This window comes from Lutra lutra, chromosome 13 (assembly GCF_902655055.1).
Source record: "Lutra lutra chromosome 13, mLutLut1.2, whole genome shotgun sequence".
Lineage (NCBI taxonomy): Eukaryota > Metazoa > Chordata > Mammalia > Carnivora > Mustelidae > Lutra > Lutra lutra.
In genome coordinates, this window is record NC_062290.1 from 45189913 (window position 1) to 45212537 (window position 22625).

Below are 22625 nucleotides of genomic sequence, written 5' to 3' on the forward strand. Positions count from 1 at the left end.
CAAATCATGAGAGACTCTTATAATAGAAAACAGGATTGATGGAAGGAGGTATTTGGGGAATGGGATAGATGGACGATAGTTATTAAGGAGGGTATTTGTTTGGATGAGGACTGGGTGGTTATGAAGAACCACTGAACTCTACTCCTGAAACCAATATTGAACTGTATGTCAACTAACCAAAATTTAAAAAAATAAACTTGGCTCTAAAGTGCCAGAAACAAAAAAAGAACAGCATTCTACTTATACACTTAACCAAGGAGGTGAAAGACTTGTACACTGAAAACTACAAAACATTACTAAGAGAAATTAAAGACGACCAAAAGAAATGAAAAGACATCCTGTGTTCATGGATTAGAAAACTTATTATTAAGATGTCAGTACAGCTCAAATTGATCCAGAGATTCAAAATCCCAAGGACTTTATGCAGAAATAAGAAAATCCAACCTAAAATTCAGATGGAGTATCAAGAGACTCTGAATATCCAAAAACAAAAATTCTTGAAAAAGAACAAAGTTAGAGGCTTCACACTTCCTGATACCAAACTTACTACAAAGCTACAGTAATCAATACAGTGTAGTTCTGGCATACAGTGCAAGGGAATGGAACAGAGAGCCCAGAAATAAACTTTTGTACATATGATCAGATGAAGTGTGCCAGGATCATTCAATGAGGAAAAAAACAGCTTTTTAACAAATGGAGCTGAGAAAACTGGGTAACTACATGCTAGAGAAGAAAGTTGGGTCCTTATTTTAATTATGTGCCAAAATTAACTTGAAATGGATCAAAGACTTAAATGTAAGGGTTAAAAGTATAAACTCTAAAAAGAAACATAGGAAAGAAGCTTCATAATACTGGCTTGGCAATGGTTTTTTTTTTTTTTTTGAAAGGACACAAAAAGCACAATTAATCAAGATGGGATCGGGAGGGAGACAAACCATAAGTGACTCTTAATCTCACAAAACAAACTGAGGGTTGATGGGGGGAGGGGGGCTGGGGGGATGGCATTATGGACATTGGGGAGGGTATGTGCTATGGTGAGTGCTGTGAAGTATGTAAACCTGGTGATTCACAGACCTGTACCCCTGGGGATAAAAATATATGTTTATAAAAAATTTAAAAAAAAATGGAAAATGTGTATAGGACCAGAGAGATGAATACATAGTCTGACTGTGCTGTTTGTAATGGCTCACACTTTGGGCCCTACATCCAAAGCCAATCCCATTTATCCCGAGCTGGATGTACTATTCCTTTATAAATTGTTTTGAGGGAGGAGTCAAGATGGCGGAGAAGTAGCAGGCTGAGACTACTTCGGGTAGCGGGAGATCAGCTAAATAGCTTATCTAAAGATTGCAAACACCTACAAATCCAACGGGAGATTGAAGAGAAGAAGAACAGCAATTCCAGAAACAGAAAATCAACCACTTTCTGCAAGGTAGGACTGACGGAGAAGTGAATCCAAAGTGACGGGAAGATAGACCGCGAGGGGAGGGGCCGGCTCCCGGCGAGTGGCGGAGCAACGGAGCAAAATCAGGACTTTTAAAAGTCTGTTCCGCTGAGGGACATCGCTCCAGAGTCTTAACTGGGGTGAAGCCGAGGCGGGGTCAGCGCGGCCTCAGGTCCTGCAGGGTCGCAGAAGGATCGGGGGTGTCTGAGTGTCGCAGAGCTTACCGGTATTAGAACGGGGAAGCCGGCTACAGAGACAGAGCCGAGGAGTGACTCTCAGCTCGGGGTTGCCTTGAACCGGTCGCAGGCTCGGTCAGCTCGGAGCGCGGCCGGAGGCCAGAGTGACGGGAGTCATTGGGCGCTGTTCTCTGAGGGTGCACTGAGGAGTGGGGCCCCGGGCTCTTGGCTCCTCCGGGCCGGAGACCGGGAGGCCGCCATCTTCATTCCCGCCCTCCAGAACTCTACGGAAAGCTCTCAGGGAACAAAAGCTCCCGAAAGCAAACCCGAGCGGATTACTCAGCGCGGCCCCGGGTAAGGGCAGTGCAACTCCGCCTGGGGCAAAGACGCTTGAGAATCACTACAACAGGCCCCTCCCCCAGAAGATAAACGGGAAACCCAGCCAGGACCAAGTTCACCTACCAAGGAGAGCGGCAGAATTCCAGAGGAGAAGAAAGCAAAGCACGGAACTCATGGCTTTCTCCCCATGATTTTTTAACCTTGCAGTTAATTTAATTTTTGTTTCTTTTTTTTTTTTCTTTCTTTCTGAACCCCTTTTTATCCCCTTTCTCCCCCCTCACAATTCGGGATCTCTTCTGATTTGGCTAAAGCATATTTTCCTGGGGTTGTTGCCACCCTTTTAGTATTTTACTTGCTCCTTCATAAACTCTTATCTAGACAAAATGACAAGGCGGAAAAATTCACAACAAAAAAAAGAACAAGAGGCAGTACCAAAGGCTAGGGACCTAATCAATACAGACATTGGTAATATGTCAGATATAGAGTTCAGAATGACGATTCTCAAGGTTCTAGCCAGGCTTGAAAAAGGCATGGAAGATATTAAAGCAACCCTCTCGGGAGATATAAAAGCCCTTTCTGGAGAAATAAAAGAACTAAAATCTAACCAAGTTGAAATCAAAAAAGCTATTAATGAGGTGCAATCAAAAATGGAGGCTCTCACTGCTAGGATAAATGAGGCAGAAGAAAGAATTAGCGATATAGAAGACCAAATGACAGAGAATAAAGAAGCTGAGCAAAAGAGGGACAAACAGCTCCTGGACCACGAGGGGAGAATTCGAGAGATAAGTGACACCATAAGACGAAACATTAGAATAATTGGGATTCCAGAAGAAGAGGAAACAGAGAGGGGAGCAGAAGGTATATTGGAGAGAATTATTGGAGAGAATTTCCCCAATATGGCAAAGGGAACAAGCATCAAAATTCAAGAGGTTCAGAGAACCCCCCTCAAAATCAATAAGAATAGGTCCACACCCCGTCACCTAATAGTAAAATTTACAAGTCTTAGTGACAAAGAAAAGATCCTGAAAGCAGCCCGGGAAAAGAAGTCTGTAACGTACAATGGTAAAAATATTAGATTGGTAGCAGACTTATCCACAGAGACCTGGTAGGCCAGAAAGAGCTGGCATGATATATTCAGAGTACTAAATGAGAAAAACATGCAGACAAGAATACTACATCCAGCTAGGCTATCATTGAAAATAGAAGGAGAGATTAAAAGCTTCCAGGACAAACAAAAACTGAAAGAATTTGCAAATACCAAACCAGCTCTACAGGAAATATTGAAAGGGGTCCTCTAAGCAAAGAGAGACCCTAAAAGTAGTAGATCAGAAAGAAACAGAGACAATATACAATAACAGTCACCTTACAGGCAATACAATGGCACTAAATTCATATCTCTCAATACTTACCCTGAATGTTAATGGGCTAAATGCCCCAATCAAAAGACACCGGGTATCAGAATGGATAAAAAAACAAAACCCATCTATATGTTGCCTACAAGAAACTCATCTTAAACCCGAAGACACCTCCAGGTTTAAAGTGAGGGGGTGGAAAAGAATTTACCATGCTAATGGACATCAGAAGAAAGCAGGAGTGGCAATCCTTATAGCAGATCAATTAGATTTTAAGCCAAAGACTATAATAAGAGATGAGGAAGGACACTATATCATACTCAAAGGAACTGTCCAACAAGAAGATCTAACAATTTTAAATATCTATGCCCCTAACGTGGGAGCAGCCAACTATATAAACCAATTAATAACAAAATCAAAGAAACACATCGACAAGAATACAATAATAGTAGGGGATTTTAACACTCCCCTCACTGAAATGGACAGATCATCCAAGCAAAAGATCAACAAGGAAATCAAGGCCTTAAATGACACACTGGACCAGATGGACATCACAGATCTATTCAGAACATTTCATCCCAAAGCAACAGAATACACATTCTTCTCTAGTGCACATGGAACATTCTCCAGAATAGATCACATTCTTGGTCCTAAATCAAGTCTCAACCGGTATCAAAAGATTGGGATCATTCCCTGCATATTTTCAGACCACAATGCTCTAAAGCTAGAACTCAATCACAAGAGGAAATTTGGAAAGAACCCAAATACATGGAGACTAAACAGCATCCTTCTAAAGAATGAATGGGTCAACCAGGAAATTAAGAATTGAAAAAATTTATGGAAACAAATGATAATGAAAACACAACAGTTCAGAATCTGTGGGACACAACAAAGGCAGTCCTGAGAGGAAAATATATAGCAGTACAAGCCTTTCTCAAGAAACAAGAAAGGTCTCAGGTACACAACCTAACCCTATACCTAAAGGAGCTGGAGAAAGAACAAGAAAGAAACCCTAAACCCAGCAGGAGAAGAGAAATCATAAAGATTAGAGCAGAAATCAATGAAATAGAAACTAAAAAAACAATAGAACAAATCAATGAAACTAGGAGCTGGTTCTTTGAAAGAATTAATAAGATTGATAAACCCCTGGCCAGACTTATCAAAAAGAAAAGAGAAAGGACCCAAATAAATAAAATCATGAATGAAAGAGGAGAGATCACAACAAACACCAAAGAAATACAGACAATTATAAGAACATACTATGAGCAACTCTACGCCAACAAATTTGACAATCTGGAAGAAATGGATGCATTCCTAGAGACATATAAACTACCACAACTGAACCAGGAAGAAATAGAAAGCCTGAACAGACCCATAACCAGTAAGGAGATTGAAACAGTCATCAAAAATCTCCAAACAAACAAAAGCCCAGGGCCAGACGGCTTCCTGGGGGAATTCTACCAAACATTTAAAGAAGAACTAATTCCTATTCTCCTGAAACTGTTCCAAAAAATAGAAATAGAAGGAAAACTTCCAAACTCATTTTATGAGGCCAGCATCACCTTGATCCCAAAACCAGACAAGGATCCCAACAAAAAAGAGAACTACAGATGCAAAAATTCTCGCCAAAATACTAGCCAATAGGATTCAACAGTACATTAAAAGGATTATTCACCACGACCAAGTGGGATTTATTCCAGGGCTGCAAGGTTGGTTCAACATCCACAAATCAATCAATGTGATACAATACATTAATAAAAGAAAGAACAAGAACCATATGATACTCTCCATAGATGCTGAAAAAGCATTTGACAAAGTACAGCATCCCTTCCTGATCAAAACTCTTCAAAGTGTAGGGATAGACGGCACATACCTCAATATTATCAAAGCCATCTCTGAAAAACCCACCGCAAATATCATTCTCAATGGAGAAAAACTGAAAGCTTTTCCGCTAAGGTCAGGAACACGGCAGGGATGTCCGTTATCACCACTGCTATTCAACATAGTACTAGAAGTCCTAGCCTCAGCAATCAGACAACAAAAGGAAATTAAAGGCATCCAAATCGGCAAAGAAGAAGTCAAACTATCACTCTTCGCAGATGATATGATACTATATGTGGAAAACCCAAAAGACTCCACTCCAAAACTGCTAGAACTTGTACAGGAATTCAGTAAAGTGTCAGGATATAAAATCAATGCACAGAAATCAGTTGCATTTCTCTACACCAACAACAAGACAGAAGAAAGAGAAATTAAGGAGTCCATCCCATTTACAATTGCACCCAAAACTATAAGATACCTAGGAATAAACCTAACCAAAGAGACTAAGAATCTATACACAGAAAACTATAAAGTACTCATGAAAGAAATTGAGGAAGACACAAAGAAATGGAAAAATGTTCCATGCTCCTGGATTGGAAGAATAAATATGGTGAAAATGTCTACGCTACCTAAAGCAATCTACACATTTAATGCAATTCCTATCAAAGTACCATCCATTTTTTTCAAAGAAATGGAACAAATAATCCTAAAATTCATATGGAACCAGAAAAGACCTCGAATAGCCAAAGGAATATTGAAAAAGAAAGCCAAAGTGGTGGCTTCACAATTCCGGACTTCAAGCTCTATTACAAAGCTGTCATCATCAAGACAGCATGGTACTGGCACAAAAACAGACACATAGATCAATGGAACAGAATAGAGAGCCCAGAAATGGACCCTCAACTCTATGGTCAACTCATCTTCGACAAAGCAGGAAAGAATGTCCAATGGAAAAAAGACAGCCTCTTCAATAAATGGTGTTGGGAAAATTGGACCGCCACATGCAGAAAAATGAAATTGGATCATTTCCTTACACCACACACGAAAATAGACTCAAAACGGATGAAGGATCTCAATGTGAGAAAGGAATCCATCAAAATCCTCGAGGAGAACACAGGCAGCAACCTCTTCGACCTCAGCCGCAGCAACATCTTCCTAGGAACATCACCAAAGGCAAGGGAAGCAAGGGCAAAAATGAACTATTGGGATTTTATCAAGATCAAAAGCTTTTGCACAGCAAAGGAAACAGTTAACAAAACCAAAAGACAACTGACAGAATGGGAGAAGATATTTGCAAATGACATATCAGATAAAGGGCTAGTGTCCAAAATCTATAAAGAACTTAGCAAACTCAACACCCAAAGAACAAATAATCCAATCAAGAAATGGGCAGAGGACATGAACAGACATTTCTGCAAAGAAGACATCCAGATGGCCAACAGACACATGAAAAAGTGCTCCATATCACTCGGCATCAGGGAAATACAAATCAAAACCACCATGAGATATCACCTCACACCAGTCAGAATGGCTAAAATGAACAAGTCAGGAAATGACAGATGCTGGCGAGGATGCGGAGAAAGGGGAACCCTCCTACACTGTTGGTGGGAATGCAAGCTGGTGCAACCACTCTGGAAAACAGCATGGAGGTTCCTCAAAATGTTGAAAATAGAACTACCCTATGACCCAGCAATTGCACTGCTGGGTATTTACCCTAAAGATACAAACGTAGTGATCCGAAGGGGCACGTGCACCCGAATGTTTATAGCAGCAATGTCTACAATAGCCAAACTATGGAAAGAACCTAGATGTCCATCTACAGACGAATGGATAAAGAAGATGTGGTATATATACACAATGGAATACTATGCAGCCATCAAAAGAAATGAAATCTTGCCATTTGCGACGACGTGGATGGAACTAGAGGGTATCATGCTTAGCGAAATAAGTCAATCGGAGAAAGACAACTATCATATGATCTCCCTGATATGAGGGAGAGGAGATGCAACATGGGGGGTCGAGGGGGTAGGAGAAGAGTAAATGAAACAAGATGGGATTGGGAGGGAGACAAACCATAAGTGACTCTTAATCTCACAAAACAAACTGAGGGTTGATGGGGGGAGGGGGTTGGGAGAGGGGGTGGGGTTGTGGATATTGGGGAGGGTATGTGCTATGGTGAGTGTTGTGAAGTGTGTAAACCTGGCGATTCGCAGACCTGTACCCCTGGGGTAAAAATATATGTTTATAAAGCTGTAAAAAAAAAAAAAAAAAGAAAGAAAGGATGAATCCCCAAGTTTTGTAGCAACATGGACGGGACTGGAAGAGATTATGCTGAGTGAAATAAGTCAAGCAGAGAGAGTCAATTATCATATGGTTTCACTTATTTGTGGAGCATAACAAATAGCATGGAGGACAAGGGGAGATGGAGAGGAGAAGGGAGTTGAGGGAAATTGGAAGGGGAGGTGAACCATGAGAGACTATGGACTCTGAAAAACGATCTGAGAATTTTGAAGTGGTGGGGGGTGGGAGGTTGGGGGCACCAGGTGGTGGGTATTGTAGAGGGCACGAATTGCATGGAGCACTGGGTGTGGTGCAAAAATAATGAATACTGTTATGCTGAAAAAATAAAAAAAATTATAAAAAAAAATTGTTTTGAAACATCAAAAAAACACAATTAATCAAAGAAAAATTGGATAAACTGGATGTCATCAAAATTGAAAGCTTGTCTTCATCAAAGGACACTATCCCCACAGAATGTGAGAAAATACTTACAAATCATAAATCTGATGAAGGATTAATATCCAAAATATAAAGAAGAGAACTACAACTTAACAAAACACAAAACCTAGAACAAACATTTCTCCAAAGGAGACATACAAATGGACAATACACACATAAAATGTTCAACATCACTAGCAATTAGAGAAATGCAAATTAAAATTATAATGAGATGCCACTTCATTATTTTTTTTTAATATTTTATTTATTTATTTGACAGAGATCACAAGTAGATGGAGAGGAAGGCAGAGAGAGAGAGAGAGAGAGGGAAGCAGGCTTCTTGCTGAGCAGAGAGCCCGATGTGGGACTCGATCCCAGGACCCTGAGATCATGACCTGAGCCGAAGGCAGCAGCTTAACCCACCCAGCCACCCAGGCGCCCCAGCCACTTCATTATTTTTCAAAGTAAAATTAAATAACAAGCATTGGTGGAAATGTGGAAAAATTGGAACTTTTGTTCACTACTGGTGGTAATGTAAAATGGTACAGCTACTGTGGAAACCAGTGTAGCAGTTTCTCAAAATACTGAACATAGAATTCCATAAGATCCAGTAATTCCACTCCTAGGTGCATACTCAAAACTACTGAAAGCAAGGATTTGAACAAATATATTTGTACAAATATATGTACACTAATGTTCACAAGTAGCATCACAATAGCCTAAAGGCACAAACAACCAAATATCCATTGACAGATGGTTGGATAAACAGATGTAGTATATACTTACAATAGAGTATTATCCAGCCTTTAAAAGGATTGAAATTCTATGCATGCTACAATAGAAATGAACCTTAAAAACATTAACTGAAAGCCAGGCACAAGTAAATTACACTCCAGTATCCCTGCTGAACATAGATACAAAGACCCCCAACAAAATTTTCACCAGCTAAATTCAAAAATATATGAAAAGAATCATACAGCATGAGCAAATGCAGTTTACCTCAGATGCAAGGATAGTTCAACATCCACAAACTGATCAATGTGATACATACACCACGTTCAACAAAACGAAGGATAAAAATCGTATCTCAATAGATGCAGAAAAACCATCTGACAAAATTCAGTACCCATTCATGATAAAAAAAAAAAACCTTTAAAAAGTGGGTAAAAGGGCGCCTGGGTGGCTCAGTGGGTTGAGCCGCTGCCTTCGGCTCAGGTCATGATCTCAAGGCCCTGGGATCGAGTCCCGCATCGGGCTCTCTGCTCGGCAGGGAGCCTGCTTCCCTTCCTCTCTCTCTGCCTCTCTGTCTACTTGTGATCTCTGTCTGTAAAAAAAAAAAAAAAAAAAAAAAAAAAAAAAAAAAAAAAAAAAAAAAAAAAAAGTGGGTAAAAGGGAACTAGAGGGTATTATGCTTAGCGAAATAAATCAGAGAACGACAATTATATGATCTCCCTGATATGAGGAAGTTGAGAGGCAACGTGGGGTGCTTGGGGGTAGGAAAAGAATAAATGAAACAAGATGGGATCAGGAGGGAGACAAACCATAAGAGACTCTTAAACTGAGGGTTGCCCGGGGGAGGGGAGTAGGGAGAGGGTAGTTGGGTTATGGACATTGGGTAGGGTATGTGATATGATGAGTGCTGTGAAGTGTGTAAACCTGGCGATTCACAGACCTGTACCCCTTGGGCTAATACATTGTATGTTAATTTTTAAAAAATTTTTAAAGTTTATTGGAGGGGGAAAAAATGGGTAAAAGGGGAATGTACATCAGCATAATAAAGGCCATATATGACAAGTCCACAGCTAACATCTTCCTCAATGGTACAAGGCTGAAAGCCTTTCTTCCAAGATCAGAAATAAGAGAAGGACACCCACTCTCCCCATCTTTAAAACAGTATAAGAAGTCCTAGCTAGAGCAATTAAGAAATAAAAGGCATCCAAATTAAAAAAGGAAAAGTAAAAATGACATGCTACTGAGTATAAAAAACCCTAAGGACTCTATCAGAACCTGTTATAATACGCAAATTCAGTAAGTTGCAGGATACAACATCAACATATAAAAATCGGCACCAAACTATCAAAGAGAAATGAAGAAAACAATCCCAGTTACAATTGCATAAAAATGAAAAATATACCTAGGAATACATTTAACTGAGGAGGTGATTACTGAAAACTAGAAAACATTTGTGAAAGGATTGAAGATGACACAAATAAATGGAGAGATATTCTGTGCTTATGGATTGGAAGAATGAATATTGACAGAAGGTCCATATTGCCCAAAACAACATACAGATGAAATGCAATCCCTATCAAAATTCCAATGGCATTTTTCACGGAACTAGAACAAATAATCCTAAAATTTCTATGGAACTACAAAACAAAACAAATAGCCAAAACAATCTTAAGATAAAAAAGCTGGAGGGCCCATGATCCCTCATTTCAAACTCTATTAAAAAGCTACTGGCAATGGGGATGCTGGGTGGCTCAGTTGTTTAAGTGGCTGTCCAGCTCAGGTCATGATCCCAGAGTCCTGGGATCAAGCCCCACATCAGACTCCCTGCCCAGCTGGGAGTCTGCTTCTCCTTCTGACCCTCCCCCATCTTGTACTCTCTGTCTCTCAAATAAATGAAAAAGAAAAAAAGCTAATCAAAACAGTATACAGTGTTGGCATAAAAACAGACATAGATCAATTGCACAAAACAGAAACCCAGAATTAAACTCCTGTATATAATCAACGAGTTTTCTACAAAGATGGAAGAATATGTGGTAAGGACAGTCTCTTTAATAAATGAGGTTGGAAAAACTAGGCAGCCACATACAAAAAAAGGAAAATTAACCACAATCTTACCCCATACACAAAAATTAACTCATGGATTAAAGACTTGAACATCTGAAACCATAAAACTCTTATCACAAAACATAAGCAGGTGCACCTGGGTGGCTCAGTCAGTTAAGCATCTGACTCTAGATTTCAGCTAAGGTCATGACCTCAGTGTCATTAGATCAAACCCTGTGTTGGGCTTCACACTGAGCGTGGAGCCTACTTGAGATTCTCTCTCTCTCCCTATACCCCTCCCCCCTATTTGTGCTCTCTCTCTCTCAAAAAAAAAAAAAAATAGCTAACAAGGTCCTTTGATATAAGCATTACTGGTTTTCTTTTTTTAATCTGACAGGAAAAAAACTACAAGAGCAAAAATAAGCACTACAACATCATACTAAAAGCTTCTATAAAGCAAAGGAAAGCATCAACAAAATGAAAAGGCAAGCTACTGAATGGGAGAAAATATTTGCTAATCGTAAATCTAATAAGGGGCTACTATCCAAAATATATAATGAGGGGGACCTAGGTGGCTCAGTTGGTTAAGCAACTGCCTTCAGCTCAGGTCATGATTCCAGAGTCCCAGGATTAAGTCCTGCATTGGGCTCCCAGTTCAACAAGGAGTCTGCTTCTCCCTCAGACCCTCTCCCCTCTCATGCTGTCTCACTCATGCTCTCTCCCTCTCTCAAATAAATAAAACCTTTAAGATCTATATATATGTATGTGTGTGTGTGTCTTTAAGGAATTCATGCAACTCAATAGCAAAAAAAAAAAAAAAATTTTTTTTAATGTGTGGAAGATCTGGATAGATCTTTTTCCCAAAAGATATATAGATGGCCAACAGGTACATGAAAATGCATCTTAGTACATAATCACTACTTGTCAAGAAAATGCAAATCAAAACCACAATGAGCTATTACTTCACACCTGCTGAAATGGTTATTATCAAAAAGACAACAACTGATGGCAAGGGTATGGAGAAAAGACAACCCCTGTACACTGTTGGTGGGAATATAGATTGATGCAGTCACCATGGAAAGCAGCAGGGTTATTCCTCAAAAAATGGACAACAGACCTGCCATATGAACCAGCAATTCCACTTCTGGGTAGAATTTATCCAAAGAAAATGAAAATGCTAGCTCAAAAAGACATACGTACCCCCATATTCATTGCATTATTTATAACAAACAAACATGCACACAATCTACATGGCCATCAGTGGATGAATGGATAGAGTAAGTGTGGTATATAGAGATAATATGTATCATGGATGCTATTTCATGTGTGTGTGTGTATATATGTGTGTGTACATATATAATGGAATATTATTCAACCATAAAGAATGAAATCTTGCCATTTGTGACAACATAAATGGATCTTGAGGGCGTTAGGCTAAATGAAAGAAGACACATACCGTATGCTTTCTCCTACATGCAGAATCTCACACACACACAGAATAGATAGTAGTTTCAAGAAGCAGGGAATTAGAGGGTGAGAGAAATGGTTGAAGGGGGTCAAAAATAAAAAAATTTTTGAAAGATTTCTGCTTATCATTTTGAAGGTGAACAGCTCCCCCATGGACCTTTGGAGTCCAAAGATCCCCAAAAGCTTTTTTTCGAAAGTGACCTGTCAGGGCTGTCTGTCTGCTTACTCCACTCAAGTAGCAGACGCTGGCTAAGGGCCCGCTGCTGTTGCGCTTATGAGGACACTGTTTCCTGTGACGGTCGGGCTCTGGTGACTCTGGGAGAAGCTTGGCCACCGCGAGCTGCACACAGCAGGAGGCCCTGAGCAGGGACTGACTACACATACCTAAGTCTACTTCCGTTCAGCCACACTGGGTCTAACCTGGAAACAATGAAGCCGAAGAAAGCAAAGAAATGATGGGACTGGCTAACCTGAATGAATTTAGCAAGAAAATAACCAACCACATTGCCCCATGGACTGAAGGGGCACCTGGAGGGCTTTCTGCCTGAAAGCTGACCACACCATGTTCTTAGTGCTTTCTGCCAAGACCCCTTTGATGTGGTTCGTCTGAGAAGGGAGCGCAGGTGCTCTGACTGGCTCTACACGACCATTAGCCATTTGCTAACAGAATGCTTACTGACCACAGGAAAGCTAACCATTAATGCCATGGCACAAAGGAAAGAAAACGTGCCAGTGAACGTCCTTTAGGTGACACAAAGAAGGGCAAGACGAATGATCAGAAGGCCCCAGACAAAACGCTCTGAGGGATTCTGTGTCCCCCACAGCCAGAGCATTGCATCCTGTACCCCTCTCTCCACCCTTACCTTGGCTAACATACATGTCACCTGCTTCTGCTTCCCAGTGCAACGGGCCTTGCATCGGGCCTCACCTAGCCGTGCAACACAGACAAGTGTTCTGCCAGACACTGGATGGCATCACCTTACCGTCGGAGCAGTGCAGCGCCCTTCCAAGGTAGGAGAAAGCCGCGGACCTCCGTTCCCCAGGCCCTGTGTCAACAGCATGGAAAGACAGTGTTGAGAGGACGTTTCTCCTCCAGCATCCCATGGTCCGGATGGTCAGACACCCTGCCCTTTCACCTCACTCTCCCTGGGGCCCCTGTTCTCCCAAGAGATAGATGGCCCCGGGGCGGCCTTGCACTTACTTAATGGGCCAGGCTGGCCTTCTCCTTTTGGAGATAAAGAGCACAGAGGGTTCTCTTCCCCTGGGGTTGGCCTGACGCCTCAGGAGATCTGCACTAGCCCCGGGGTGGGCAGGAAGTGAGGCCCACGTGGGGGTCACCAGACCTCAAGGGCTCCAGTAGCCCCTCACGTTTGTTGGCCCCCCAGTAGAAGTTGGGCTAAAATGAGGATGCTGCTCCCTGGATCTAAAATCATTCCCATCCAGTCCCTGCTCCCAGTCCTACTGGCCTGTGGATGTTCCCTTGGGGTGAGGGCTTACGATCCTCCTCCTGTCAGCCCGCATCCTGAAGAGACTTCATTCCTGGGCCATGCAGTGATACAGACTTCACAGAGCTGAGTACCCTGAGGCCCAGTGAGAGCCAACAGCCTTCTGAGATCCTACAGCCACTCACCAGTAGAGATCAGAACCCACCTCTGCTAGCACCAGAGGCCTGAAGGGCTGCCCGGCCTTCCCCGATCCCACCCCTGCCACGGCAGACCCTAACCCTGCCCCCCACCTCCCACAGGCCCGTAAGCACCCAGAACTGCTGGTCAGAAGCCTGCAGCGTACACTGGAGGGTCAGCCTGTGGAGCCTGTGCACGGCGACGTGCGGCAACTACGGCTTCCAGGCCCGGCGCGTGGAGTGTGTGCATGCCCGCACCAACAAGGCCGTGCCCGAGCACCTGTGCTCCTGGGGACCCCGGCCGGCCAACTGGCAACGTTGCAACATCACCCCATGTGAAAACAGTACGTGCCAACCCCAAAGAGCCTGCGACCCATTCCCCTCAGGGCATGGGGGGCAAAGAGCAGGCCTGGGACCAAACCTGAGCCTAGGGCCCACGATCAGGTTTCCTAGGGACAGTGAGCTGGGGCCAGAGCTGGGTCTTTTCAGAAGGGTGCCTGAGAGCGAGCCAAGATGTGTGCAAGGATGTGTGCACTCATGTCTGGGCCATAAAAACTGGCTGAGTCTGCCCCCGAGGCACCGAGCCAAGCCAGGGGATCGTGGCCCTGCACAAAGCCAGGTGCTCCTGGCCCAGTGCTAAATGAAATCGGCTTCCGGCCTACCTGCAGTAGCTTGGCGGGTAGGCAGAGAGGACAAGCAGACAGGGCGTCCCCAAGGGGCCAGGCCACTAGACAGAAAGTACCGTCCGCGCGAGGAGAGCACGCCAAGCGCCACCTGCCCATCTGGCCTGCACCCCTCAAAACTCTGCTTCTGGCAGAACAAGGAGCAGCCACGCTCCCTCCCCCCTCCCATCCCAAGGGTGCCCACTGCAAGGGGCCCCACCCCCTCGAGATCAGATACTCATTCACTCCCCCATTCCTCAAGTTTGGATTCTCCTCTGCCCAACATTGGCATTTGTATCCCAGCCGGGTGTTCTTTCCTCCTCTGGACCCGACACAAACTGGAAGTGGGACAAAGGGAAGGGATGAAGACAAAGTAGGAGGCAAAGAAGAAGAAATTTTAGAACGTGGCCATGCAGGTGTCTCCCAAACAGGGCCTCCTCGAGCATCAGGTTGTCAAGGCTGAGGCAGATGCCCCATGGGCACACTGTCTCCTTGCTTATACACCAAGGAGAGGTGATCTTTGTTCTCTGGGTGGCGCTGACCCATCTGTGGGTCAAGAGCTCACCACCATCCATGCTAACATTCAGTCTAAGTAGTTCAGACTGTGTTAGTCACAGAGGTCCACCACCCAAATCAGCACCAATATTTAAGGTCCATCTTATTTAGAGCTAGCATGCCACAGTGCTCAGGTCAGGCACAGTCAGGGGAAGGAGGAGAGAGGCTTAGATGGACAGGGTAATGAAATAGAGGGGGCCCCCCCATCACCCAGCCCCCCACGGCACCCCGGGGGCAGCCTAGGAGGCCCGTGACAGACTTCCACCAACGCAGGATGAGCCTCCAGGTGCCAGACAGCTGTGGCCCCTCCTGCCCAGGAGCCCACTGCCCAAGGCAGACCCCAGCGAGCTCCCCGGGCCCCAGGCCTTGGGTTCTGTTTCACATCTTGCTTCTGTCCCCTTCCCAGTGGAATGCAGGGACACCACCAGGTACTGCGAGAAGGTGAAGCAGCTGAAACTCTGCCAGCTCAGCCAGTTCAAATCTCGCTGCTGTGGGACCTGTGGCAAAGCGTGAAGATGGGACCCAGGGAGGAACCCCACCCTGGCCACACACAAGACACACCACCACCTTGGACAGAACTTAAGCTTTCTTTGTTTATTTATTTATTGCCCTCTCCCCATCCCCACCACACACACCCTCGTCTGACCTCCTCTCACCTCCTCTCCCACCCCAGACGGGAGGACCTCCGCATGTCCTCTCTCTCAGTTAGCTGGAGGACAGGATGTCGGGGCAAGACCAGGAAAAGGGTCTAAAGGAGGTCGCAGAGCAGACACCTTCCCCACCATGGGTCCCAGACAGACCATGGAAGAGGCCAGCACAGCTCCTGAGGACAGGAGGGAGGGCCAAGAGCAGACGAGAGACAGGAGGGGAGGGTGACAGCATTTGTAAAGCCTTGATACAGACTTCAAATCACCAACTGTGTCTTCCCTGGCAGCTTGCTGTCACCCCAGGAGTGTGCTGCTGCTCTGTGTCCTCCTCTGCCTTGGGAAGAGCAAGCAGGGAGGGGAGGACACTGTCAAGAAGAACCCAGGCCAGGACTCAGCGCTTCTGGTGGGGAGCCCTGAGAACTCAAAGCACCAATACACAGCAATCAGGAGGAGACCATCCAGGGGGGCCTACAGCGCACGTGAGGCCAAACACAAAGTGGGGGGAAGGGTACAGAAGCCAAAAGAAGCCTGTGCACGGTCCTCAGTGGGGCAGTGCAGGTAGGTGAAGGGAAGGGACACTCTGAACTCTGCTGCCCTCCTAGAGGGCACAGGCCCTGGGGGCCCACGCCATGCAGTAAAACACATACCCTCCCCCTTGCTTTGGAGGGGAGTCCACACTCCCCGTGCCATCTCAGCAAACATGCTGCCTATACACTCGGAGAGAAGCTAGTGGGACCTCAGGCTCTGGTTTTGCAGGCAGGACAGCCCTGGCATCTCTGCCTAAATCACAAGTTCTGCACCACCACCACCCCAACCCAGGATCAACTGCGGACATGCGCCCAGGGCACTTTGAGCGTGAATGGTCTGGGTTTTCTGCCTAGATGGCCGATGCTGCTCCACTTAAGGGACTGGGGTCAGTGTGTCAGAGAGGACCCACCAGGTCACGGGAGCCACTTCCAGAGCTGGCCAGGACATGGGGTGGGACAGCTGGCTTTGTGTTCCAGGAGCACGGTGAGAGCTCCCCTCTGGTTTATACAGCAGCTTGAGGCGGGGGCGGGGAGGGGCAGGGTGTGGTGGCAAAGCCATAGGGTAACTAAAGCTTGTAGGAGGGTCCTCAAAGGCTTTTCAACCTGTTCCCCCGATACAATGAAATGCTACGAACCTTATGAAAATGAATACCACCCATTTTAGGAATTCATGAGCAAGGCAGCAAACACCCTTCCAGAAATGCCCATCAGTTACATTAAAACGGCTGTGGACGGTCTTGTGGCAAACCTGAAATTCTGGGACTATTTGGCAAATTGCTTTCAGCAGAGGGGCTTTGGCTACCTCCCCCTGTTGGCCACCATCACTCAACCCTCAGATCAGCCATCCCACTCCCCACATACAGACTCACAAAATGCCACTCAGCCCCAGGAAGTCAGAGACAGGCCGGGGGGAGGGGGAGGTGGTGTAAGACAATATTAAGCTGTGTTCTCCACAGGGGAGCTATGGACAATTAATGTGGGTCTCTTTCTTCCTCACCAAGATGGGCTCTAAGAAATCATGTTACTAAAAATCAGTGTCCTGTTTATTTAAAATAAAAGAGAATGTTTTCTATGTATATCTTTTGTGAATATTTATTAGGATTTCTTGTATAAAAAAGTGCAATATTAATAATTGTACATTGTCATCCAGAAAACAAAGTATTTGGCAAACTTTTTATTAACTTCCTGCGGTTGTGTTCCTGTAATTACTCAGTGGTAATTATTGTATTGTTCCTATTTTTAATAGAACCTGATGTTTAACTCCAGGTCCATTCACTGTGTACAGAATTCATTGTAAAGCTAACATGGGATGACAGGGCAGAAAGAGGGGATTCACTTGTGATGCAATAGTTACGCACGGAACGAAGACCAATTCCGTACTATTAACTGACATGGTGATTTCTAGTTCAAAAGCTATGGAAAACCAGTGGCCGATATTTAGGTTTCCTAAAGGCAGGTGTCCTCCAGCTCTGCCTCGTGTCAGGCTGCAGCAGCTGGAGTGGGTTTCAGACCGAGCCTGGAGGACCCAGGTTTGGGGTGGGAAGTAGCGAGCTCCTTGCATGAAATGAATGTACATTTACTGTTTGTTCTGTGAATCGTGACTCAGCAGCAGCACAAGGTGATTAGAGCGGCTGAATAATGTGGAAGGAGGTACTTCCTCCTCTAAAACACAAAACTGTATTTATATTTTTTTGTACAGATAATACAGCTTATTTATTTAAAACTGGTCGTCTGAGTCTCTGTTAAGCCCAGCCTTCCCTGTCTTATTCTGTGCAGGGGGTGAGGGTGGTTCCCAGCCACTTACAAGGACTTGGCTGACATGGAAGACTTAACGGTTTTCGGCTCTGCCTGGGAAGCTGGGGGCCCGTGTCCGAAGGGCCAGATCTGCAAGTCAACCCAAAGGAGTTACGTCTGTGGACGTGTACATATTCAGGCTTAGTACTGTCCTTGACAATCATCTCGTTTACAGCCCTGCACAGTGGGAAGATGGGAGCCCCAGGACCTTCCAAAAGAAGACCGGGCATCTCTGGAGGCAGGTGCAGACTTGGGTGCAGAGATGTGCACAGTCTGATGTAACCGTGTGCTGAAATTCTGGATGGACACCCTTAGTAGGAACTGACATTTAAAGATCATCACTACGTGTCATCCTCCCATGAGCCCTAGGACCATCACCATTTGTATATAGGTAGACAGAGGCCCAGAGAAGGCTGGGGTCAACCAGTGGGTGGAACAAGGATCAACCTCCTAGAAGCCTGGCTTTTTAGCCAGAGCCATTTTCCCACCCGCTCTGCCAGCTCCGGCTCCCGTGCATAGGAGCAGACCATGCCTGGCCACCTTCGTGGGCACCGTTCTTCCCTACTGCTTAAGGACAGTGGGACATGTTACTGGAGTTGTCACTTTCTCATCCCCTAAAATCTATTCTGATGGCATTCTAAGGCCCCAAGCTCACAATTTGTAAAACATTTTAGTAGAAATAAAGCTACAGTAGGAAGCACAAGAGAAAAATCAAAGTGCACATGGAGTTGTTTTTTTTTTTAATCAACTGGCTCCTGCGAATGGGCAGCCAGTCCCCAGGCCCAGAGGATGGCTACACAAGGACCTTGGTGAGAGGCACCTGAGAGGACCCCCCAGCCTCAAACCCTAACTCCAGCCTGTCTTCCAGCAACTCACGCAGCATATCACAGTCTGTTAATCCATGTAAAAATAAACCAGAAAGCTCTTCCTGAAATTCCAGTTATTTTCTAAGGACTTTTAGGTTTTACTTTAAAGAAAAAGCCAGTGCTAGAACTATAAATACTCACATGCCAGAAACCAAATAATATCCTACAGAGACCCCAGCAGGGGGGGGGGGGGTGCGTTGGGCAGGGGGAGGTTGCAGAATGAGTCAGAGATATCAGAGCAAAAACCCAGGAAGTTTTGAATGGTGGGATGGGCACAAACAGAACGTATGGAAAAATTTCCAGCCAAAATCACAGATCTCAGCAGGGAAAAAGGAGAGATTCCTAGAAGGATGCCACCAACCACAGCATAAAAGTTTGGAATCTAAACCACAGGCCGGTCCTAGGGTTGGAATTCTTTCTACCAAAGACTCCTTGCCTGGCCTCTGAAGTTTCCGGGCCTTTTACAAGATGAGCCCAGAAAATCTGGGGCCCAGCCAGACCAGAGTGATCACTAACCTCCAAAGCTCATCCAGGCCTCAGTTTCCTCACCTTTAGAAAGAGGATGTCTTGGGGCGCCTGGGTGGCTCAGTGGGTTCAGCCTCTGCCTTCAGCTCAGGTTATGATCTCAGGATCCTGGGATCGAGCCCCACATTGGCCTCCGTGCTCAGCAGGGGGCCTGCTTCTCCCTTCTCTCTGCCTGCCTCTCTACTTGTGATCTCTCTCTCTGTGTCAAATAATAAAAATAATTTAAAAAATAAAAGAGGATGTCTCACAAGAGAGGGTTTTTGTGAGAAAACTAGGTCATTTGCACTGAGGAAATCTGTGGTCACCCATTGTGTCACTAAAGCATCCACTGGGTGTCAACCATTCTTATCACCCAAGCGACCCTGAAGAAGGGAGGTGAGGGACGGAGCTTGGCAGCATCCGTGCTCTTTCATATCCCCATCATCCGCTTTGCCAGACTGTCGCCGTGTTTCCGTTTTTGACTGAGAAGAACACCAGTCATTGCTGCCAAGTTCAGGACTACACAACCGCGTAAATATACACAACAGCGTAAATAGGAGTGGCCTTAGGGAACCAAGACTCACCAGGATATTCACACACTTTCAGAAATACTTCCCAGGACAGGCACTGTCTGGTAATCCCAATGTACAAATCTAATTTTAATTCAGAATACCCACATGTACACAGAGCTACCATTTCTTACGATTTACTTAAAAATCACAGAGAACTGTTCATTCAAAAGCAAACATATGTGAAATATAAAAGCTCAAATGAAGGATATCTCACTTACCAAGGGGTATACGTTCTCTCAAACAGCACGCTATTATCCCCTCACCACCTCCTGCCAATAAATCCAAAGAAAATAACCCAATTTTCTTAGTGGTTCTCAGCTAAAGTGAGACAAGTTAGAGCTCAATAATCTACCGGTGGGCCTCCCCAAAAGAGGCAAATTCATCCACAAAGGGTAAGGGAATTGTGGGTTGAAGAGAAGGATAGAGCTCTTGGAAATAACCCAACCCACCTGTTGGGTGAATTACCCAAGGAAGGGTAAATTAGGAAACAAAATAAGGTGACATTCCCTAGGTTCGGTCCCTCTCTGTACCTCATTTTGGTCAGTGAATGAGCCACGATTTAAAGACTTCAGGATTCAGACTCAGTATACACGGAGTAGGAGTTAAATCAGGGAAGGTTATCTACCCGTATCACATACTGTCAAAGAAGAAAGTACTGGTGTGGACACAAGCCTTCATCAGTACAGAATTGAATGCTCAATGAATCTACCCATCCTATAAGGCTAAGGCAGACCCCAAATTATCGTCTGTCCCTGCCCACCCATGCTGTCCACGGGGAGATGCTTTTAAAGGTCAAAGGTGGGCAAGCTCATCAGAGATTGTTATCTTTGGCTGAAGCTCAGCTTCTTATTCATAGCACCCCAAGGTTTTCCACTGTTGGCTGCTACCTCTAACCTGGAAGGCAGAGATGGTAATCAAGCTTTTGCTCACAAAAACTGGGCTGTCACCTTGCCTGTCAACTCGAGGTTTACAACTTCACTCAGATGGGTTCTGGGAAGCACCTGGTCCCAATCAACCCCATGTGTCATGCTTATGATAACACAATATACAGATGTCACTCACCTCTGTGTTTTCCAAAGGCGAAATCTGTCTTCAACCAAGAATTTCCCAGGCCGCTCCTAAAGATATGGTTTATATATGTGTAAACAGAAATTAAATGTGCAGTTTTATGTGAGTGAAGAGAAAGCAGACAGTGGGGAATGGTTCTCCTGCTGAACATAAATAATGTTTGTTTAAGCAGAATGTTGAGGAGGGCCTGAGAGACTGCGCGGTCAGCATCCAGACCAGAAAGCATGCCTCGGAAACCTGCCTCCTTTTCCAAGATGACATAAACAGCCCTCCTCGGGGCCTTTGTGATGGCCAGGGTTGACCTTGTTACAAATCCCATAAAGGAAGACAAGCTGTGAACAACTTAGTTACCAAGTGAGCAACTCCAGGAAATATTTAATGGTCAGGGCAGGGGGCGTGCTGATGGAATGTGTCATTGGGCTTGATTTTCTGCTCCCCAATCCTCACCATCATTTCTTTAACAATGAAGGGGCCGGGAAATGACCTAGCTGAGGTCACTGAAGGATGACGAAGTTGTTCGGTCCATCATTTAGGTAATTCTGTCCTACAGCTGAAGCTCGGCATGTCACAGGCTCAGGGCCAGAGCAGGTGCCAAAATGATGGGCCAGTCACAGTCAAGCTGAATGTCTTCACCTGCACAAGCCCTTCCTATTAGAATGGAGATACAGTAGTGACCTGAGAGCAAGCCCTCCATAATTTGAATCCTCCACTCCCTCTGCAATGGGAAGGTCTAGCCTCGGCACCAAGGTCTTGCTGAGATGGACAATAACCAAGTCCTCATCTGGTCCTAGTGGACCTCAGTCTACCTCCCACCCACCCTACCTTACCCCCTCCAGATAAACCTTTATCCCATCTCCTCTCCTCTCCTCCCTGATTTCTCTTCCTATCACTTAACTTCCTCTTCCCTAAGCACCAATCCTGAGCTGGGCCCAGTCTGGACCCTGGAGACATGAGGGTGGAAAGCCAATTCCCTGCTTTCAGGGAGCTCAGAGTCCAGTCAGGAAAGCAGACGCATCTCACCACAAACGCCAACATGTCCTAATCTATGAAGTCCCAAGTTTGGGGGGAATCTCCAGCTCAGTTTTCTTCCTCAATTTGGTTCTTTCCACAGTCAGCACCCAGGGATTGCTCCTTCCATTCCTCATCCTCTCTCAGCAGGACTTTACAAAAGTATCCTGACAGAATAAATCTACTCTCGCCCACTCTCTCCTCCAATCCACTCCCCACACGGCAGCTAGAACTATTGTTATACTGCCTGCAAAGACATCAGTGTAAACTGAGGCATACATGTAAAATTACCTTAAATCTACACCTCAGAGACAGTTAGCTCACACTGAATTACCCCGTCATAAATCCACCCTCCAAAAGTGATCACTGCAAGCCTTATCAAATACGGTTATGTAAGTCTGCAACCGAGGGTTTGTTCATTACAACAAAGTTCGTTAATTACATACCAGTGAAATGAGCCATTCTGAAGGTCTGGAAAGTCTACCCGGCACCAGCGCCCCTGTGAAAACCAGTTGAAGAATCCGGCAAATCCAACAGCCTGGAGCTGGCTTTGGTTCTGTGCCTGCCCCCACCCAGCTTAGTTTGCTAGATTTGACTAGAGACATTTTGGGTTGATCTTATCATAGGAACATTCACCCCTGGAGTAACTGTCAGAGTACCTAAGGTTGGACAAAAGGACTTGAGTTCGAAGAGCAGGTTATAGGACTGT

The 22625-nt window shown here is 45.0% G+C and overlaps 1 protein-coding gene across 1 annotated transcript in view; it reads left to right on the plus strand.

Moving 5' to 3' along the window:
- The window catches only part of ADAMTSL1 (ADAMTS like 1), a 932409-nt gene extending 913991 nt beyond the window's left edge, over nt 1-18418 (plus strand). Inside the window, 3 exon segments of the mRNA XM_047700005.1 lie at nt 12994-13103; nt 13837-14057; nt 15337-18418. Of these exon segments, the coding sequence (XP_047555961.1) occupies nt 12994-13103; nt 13837-14057; nt 15337-15443 (438 nt within the window). The 3' untranslated portion in view covers nt 15444-18418.
- Nucleotides 18419-22625: the final 4207 nt, after the last annotated feature.